Source organism: Eschscholzia californica, unplaced genomic scaffold (genome assembly GCF_041429995.1).
Source record: "Eschscholzia californica isolate CP2 unplaced genomic scaffold, dmEscCali1.0.p SCAF_6, whole genome shotgun sequence".
NCBI classification, from domain to species: Eukaryota; Viridiplantae; Streptophyta; class Magnoliopsida; order Ranunculales; family Papaveraceae; genus Eschscholzia; species Eschscholzia californica.
Genome location: NW_028238483.1, coordinates 27808735 through 27815159, shown reverse-complemented (window position 1 = coordinate 27815159; position 6425 = coordinate 27808735). Strand labels below are relative to the sequence as shown.

Below are 6425 nucleotides of genomic sequence, written 5' to 3'. Positions count from 1 at the left end.
CCTTGAGAAAAACAATAATTTTTCACTCCTCTCACATGTTCAATCCACGTGGAGAGAGAAATCTTTGTTTCTCTAACAGGCGATTCAAGTGGGAGTCCAAGGAGGCGGTCATTTGCAGTTGTTCCGAATATGCATTACTTTTTTCTTTGTTGGTTTTCGTTTCGATTTTTTTTCAAAATTCTCATCAAAATCCACGGCTTGTGTTTGATTATCACCTTGTTTCCATGAAAACAAAAAAAAAAGATTCCATAAAAATAAGTATTTCCACCATTTGATACAGAGTATATTTCTGTGATTTTAAGTCTCTAAATAACTAGTTTTCACGTAATACTCCACTATGTTTTAATATATTTTGATAATTGAAACTTTTTTTTTTTGAACTTTACATAATTGAAACTTTTTTTTTTTGTTGAACTAGATAATAGAAACTTAGTATTTATCTTCTTGTAAGCCGTTCAAAATGACATTCCCATCTTAGATGTTGGCAAGTGACTTTCTTACCTTAGTGTTAAAAACATTTTTATAGTACAAAATAACATTTTTTTTTTCTTCAACAAAAAAAAAAAAAAAAAAACAAAATAACATTTTTACTTTTATGTTATCAAAAATAAATTTTTATTTTTTGTTGTCAAAAGTACATTTTTACCCTTCCATAGTACCAAAATGATACTTTAGTTTATATTGTCAAAATGACACGCCTCGATAATACTAAAATGACAGTTTCCCTTTATCTGATTTAAATGACATAAACCTTTATATACTGACAAACCAAATTTTAATTTTTCATTAACAAATAGATTTCTGCTTTTATGTTAGCAATGCCATTTTCATATCCTTAAAAAAAGTGCCATTTTTATCCTTCTTTTACTTCTTGAAATGTCATTTTTTTTTAGTAAAACCAAAATTACATTCATAAGTAGAAATCAATCTATAACATTACATTTTTTTTTGTTGAACTAATCTATAACATTACATGGTTTGAGAATTTTAATTCCTCTGAGAATTACATGAGAGTTACATAGGTAAAATTCTACATAGAACTTTCGAACGTAAAGTGCCTCATGAAGGGAAAGGAATAACAAGACAAAGACTAAATGAAAAGACCCTAAAGGTCATAAAGAAAAGATCATCAAGATCGAGAACGAAAGACCCTAAAGGTCATAAAATTTATTGAACTAGAACATAAATTGCCTCTAACAAGAGAACCACTGCCGCCATCACCGGAAAATCGCCGCCGTCACCACTGAAAGACCGCCGCCGCTACGAGGAAACCACCGTCACTACTAGGAAACCACCATGACCAAACCACAAAACCAACACCATCTTAGACCACAAAACAGACCACTACCAGACCATGATGAGACATGAAAATGTCCCATCTGGATCTCTTAAGTCGGGTTAGTTAGTCCAGTTCGAGCGGTTACTCTGATGATTTGGTTGATTTTCTTTCTCAGGTCTCATTTACGGAGTTCGATGCGCAAACATCGTGATAAAGACATACTTGAGGGGCATTTTGGTCATTTTAATAACAAGGGTATTCTGGTCAATATTAGTGCTCATGTGAAAGTAGAATCCAATACGAATCCATCGGCGAAAGCGGAAGTTGAATCGGAGTCCGGAGGAGAGAGTTAGTCCAAGTCAAAGTTCGGAGTCAAAGATCCTAGTCAACTAGATGACACGTGGTCCAGATCTGACGGGAGTACGCGAGGCAATATGGGCGTCAGTGGGATAGTTTTGGGCGCACATGGTACACTTTCGGGACCCAGTTCTATTCTTGATTCAATGTCATGCACTACAAGGTATTATGGTGCTCCACGCATGATCCTACGATCTCTGGTATACACACGTGTCATTCAATTCAATCTAAAGGCTAATACACATACTCTCGGGAGTCCCTGTAGCAGCTTATCCAATCTACTCATATTGGCATGGTACTAATCACGTGTGGTGGACCAATTATTTTCTCTTATCTCTTCAAATTGGTACCTTCAAATTGCTTTTGGAATTATATACAACAGAGATCTCACGGCCATCAAATTGGTACCTTCAAATTGCTTTCTTTAGAAACAAAATTCTAAAGAAAGAAAGTTGGATATTTGGAAAGAAATTCCTTTGTGCACGGGCGTCAAGTAATAATTCCGGTAAGTCCGGTTCATTCCTCAGAGACTAAGTCGAATTTCAATTCTAATCTTAAAACTATTAGGTTTTCAAGAAATGATTTGATGGGTAATATATTTTTTTTCAAATAATAAAAAGATAAATAGTAATTCAAAATTAAATAATACTAAAGTTGATATTCAGATAAAGGGAACCTAGGGTTTTCGAATCCGTTTTCCTAACAATTCTAAGGACAAATTAATTTGGTCTAATTCGATTGTTCTTTGTATAACTCAGGTTTTCAGTCCATGGATGGTCTAAAAACCCGGAAGATATTATCGTTAAAATAATAAAAACTGTAATAAATTGTCGAGAAAATGATTAGTACGACTTCATCTAAACCCTAGATAGAAAATTAGTTCTTCATGATAAAGGATGGAAGCTTAAATAAATGGAAAAAGGAAAGAAAAGTAGAAAAATTGAATTTCTAACTAATTTTCCAGCCAAACAGAGCCTTAGGGAAATGATTTCCTTCTGTTTTTCCCAAAATTCTGCCAAACGCACCCTCAGGGAAAACGATTTTCTCGTCTTCCCGGAAAATTCTTCTCTGTGGGAAAATTATTTTCCTCGCCTGGTTTTTCTCTTTCCTTCTCTGTTTTCTCTTATTTCTCTTTCCAAACTTCTCTTTCTCTCTCTAAACAAACTATTCTAAACTCCCTTTATGTTTATAGCCGAGATAGATGAAGAAAGAATAAGAAAAAGATGAAGTTTTATTTAATATTCAATCTTTCTCTCTCTACAGTATCTCTCTCTCTCTCTCTCAAATCTTTCTATCTAACTTTCTCTTTCTCACTAAAAGAAGAATTAGAAGAAGAAGAATAAGAAAAGAAACAAAAACAAAAACTCTCCAAACTCTCTTTCTCTCTCTAGCTCTCGGCTTTTAATCTCTACATCACTCTCTCTCTAGTATTTCTGTCAAGTTGAGCTCGAGAGGCCCCTTCCAATCCCAGCCGAGATGATGATTTCGGTTTTTCTGGTCGTGAGTAGATGATGACTCCAACTCCCTGTTTCTTCTTGATATAGCCGTGGTAATCCTCTCCTCTCTGTCTAACTTCCATTTCCAGCCGAATGGTCTCTTACCATCCATATCAATTCCAGCTCCCACTCAATCTCTTGTTTCCATTATTGAAGTATATTGAAGAAAAGGAAGATATCTAGAAGATATCTCCCCAAGATAGGAAGAAATACAAAATATAGCAATTGTAATTTTAATTGTTTCCTCTTTGTAATATTTCCTTATTTATTATTTCTCTACAAACCCTATTGTAATCTCTATAAATATGTACCCAAGTCTATCAATGAAATTACCTTTGATAATTATATCTCTTGTGTCTCCTTCAATTTATTATGGTATTAGAGCACAATTAATATTTCCTGGAGTTTTTCATAAAGATTATTGGTTTCTTCGGCTTTTATTCAAGGAGCTCTACGGACTCTTATTATTTTAATCTTTACATCATCTTCAAAGGTCAGTTACAATTTTTTTTTTTTTCCAATTTTTTTCGAATTTTTTTTCGAATTTTTTGCGACAATTTTTAACCAATTTTAGGTTAAAGACACATTCTGTTCTGTTCCGGAACAGGTTAAAGACACATTCTGTTATGTTCTGGAACAAGATTAGCCCTAATCCGGATTCATCCAATACTAGAATAGACCTAATCCGGTCTGTTCCCATACCAGAACATAACAATTTTAAAACCGGAATAGACATAATTTTAAAACCAGAACATAACTCAACACGACCCAAATCGGAACCAAAAACAAATTTTCGGTTCCCGACTTCCTGTTGTCTTCTCCGACGAACTTACCCTTTAGGGTTTCGGATTTCCCGCTGGAATAGTGTGATTCACCTCTTCAGACGACAAGACCTCCACCAATACACACCTGGACCCTCTTCTCGTTTGAAATTCATCACGAGAACTTTCAATTTTCCTACTGGCCGAGAGCGACAGTTCCAGAGAACTTTCTCTCTCTACAAATCCTCACACTTGATCACTGTTGGTGGACGAACTCACTCGATTCGAAATCCTCTCCCTTTGATTAGCTTTTTCCCTAGGTTGATTACGACTTACCTATTGGTTTCAAAGAAACCCTAAATTCGGCTGGTTAAAATAACCTACCGGAACCCTAATTTAGCCGGCGGCAATATCCCGAATCAGGTGACGGAGTCAAATCTAATTGACTCCCGTCTTGCCCCATTGACCGGACTTTTTCACCGACCTTTGACTTTGACCAGGTCCATTCGTAATTAACCCCGACTCTATTGACTTGACTAAAAGTCAGTCAACTTTGACCGACCTAATTCTGTCCTTGACCGACCCAACCATCTGACTTCTTTTGTGACGTTTTTTTTCTTTTTCCAACAGTACATAACTGTTTGGACTATTTGTGACAGTATACTGTCCTTTTCACTTCCCAACACTTCTGTTGGTGACATTCTGGACTGTCTCCTTTACTTCCCAACACTTCTGTTTGGACTATTTATTTGAGACAACATATACTGTCCCTTTTATTCCTCGCCAACACTTCTGTTAGTTGTGCAAATTCTGAACCGTCCCTTATATATTATTGTGACGTTGATTTTAAAATAGATTATTTTCTTCTATTCTTTACAGAACAATGACTTCTGGACAATCTGCCAACATCAGTGATCTGAACTCGAATTCAGATGACACTCCACCGATGACAGACACTACTCCTCCTCTTCAAATATGTGAGGCTTATTATGTGCATCCTTCGGACAATGCCACTTCTGTTGGTGTTAATCCCGTTCTTACCGGTCCAGACTATGCTGAATGGGCTCACAGTATGCACGATGCTCTTATCATTAAAAATAAGCAAGGTTTTATCGATGGGTCGCTCCCTAAACCGACGGATCCTGCGCAACTTCATGCATGGACCCGTTGTGACACCATGGTGGCTGCTTGGATATCCAATTCTGTCAGCGAGGAAATCCGACGTAGCACGAGACGTTCGGCTTCTGCTTTTGATCTTTGGAAGAATTTGAAGGAGCGTTTTGCTACGTCTAACGCTACCTACATTTATCAGCTGAAGAAAAAGATTTCTGCCCTTACTCAGGAGCACCAGACTATTTCAGCTTATTATTCTCAGTTGAAGTCTTATTGGGACGAATTGGATGCTATCATTCCACCCACTTCATGTGCTTGCCCTGTTGGCAAAACAACTATTGAATATCATCTTACCTCGCGTACGATTGAATTTCTCATGGGTCTTCATGAACGTTATTCTGCGACTTGCAATAACATACTTCTCATGGAACCACTACCTTCTCTGGCCAAGGTATATAATTTGGTCATTCAAGAAGAGCAGAAAAATAAGATCAATGCTCCTTTTGACTTTCACGCTTTCAACGCTAAGATCATGGCTGCTAACAAGTTGAAAGAAAGTGATTTACCTCGCCCGAAAAATAAGCGAGTTCGTCCTTATTGTACTAAGTGCAACCTTCATGGACACATTGCTGACACTTGTAACAGAGATGTAATGTGCACTCATTGCAAACGTCTCGGTCATTCTGTTGATCGATGTTATCTCCTACATGGTCGCCCCCCTCGTCCAGGTGGTGCCCGTAGCACTTCTCAGGGTTCCAGCTCTTCTCCAGCTCCAACTCTTACCAGAGAAGACTATGACCGCATTATGGCAGTTATCAATGCACAAACTCCTTCCAGTTCTGCTATGATGTCAGGTACTTCCCTATCTCACCCTTCTGTTTGGATTGTTGATAGTGGTGCTTCAAACCATGTTTGCTTCTCTCTAGATGCTTTTAGCTCTTATGCTTTAGCACCACCATCTTGTTATGTTCAAATTCCTGATGACGCGACTTACTTAGTCAAATACATTGGCAGAGTCGTCTTTTCCGACTCTCTCTCTATTGACTAAGTTTATTACATTCCTAATTTCAAATTTAATTTGATGTCTGTAAATCAGACTTGTAAATCTTTGAAATCTGGTATTTATTTTGATTCAACTCATTGCCTTTTTCAGACGATCTCAAATCATCAGGAGATTGGTCGGGCTGATGCTATTGATGGACTCTACATTCTCCGTAGGAATTTTACTGCACTTGCTTTGAATAAGTCAATCGACGTCTGGCACCGTCGACTTGGACATCCTAATTTAGGCCGTTTACGTACTTTATCAGAACGTTTCCCGTTTATTTCCTTTAATAAGTCCCATGAATGCGTTGTATGCCCTATGACAAAACAATCTAAGTTGGTTTTTAATAAAAGTAGTAGTTTTAGTACTTTTGC

General features: G+C 37.0%; 1 protein-coding gene across 1 annotated transcript; it reads left to right on the top strand.

Annotated features, from left to right (window-relative positions):
- Positions 1-4776: 4776 nt before the first annotated feature.
- On the top strand, positions 4777-6054 carry LOC147533122 (uncharacterized). Its single transcript, XM_086650017.1, has one exon. It carries the CDS (start codon positions 4777-4779, stop codon positions 6052-6054), a length of 1278 nt encoding a protein of 425 aa, XP_086506143.1.
- Positions 6055-6425: the final 371 nt, after the last annotated feature.

What these genes read in the sequence shown, in the direction of transcription:
- LOC147533122 (XM_086650017.1), top strand. Translation starts at nt 4,777, where the DNA reads ATGACTTCTGGACAATCTGCCAACATCAGTGATCTGAACTCGAATTCA.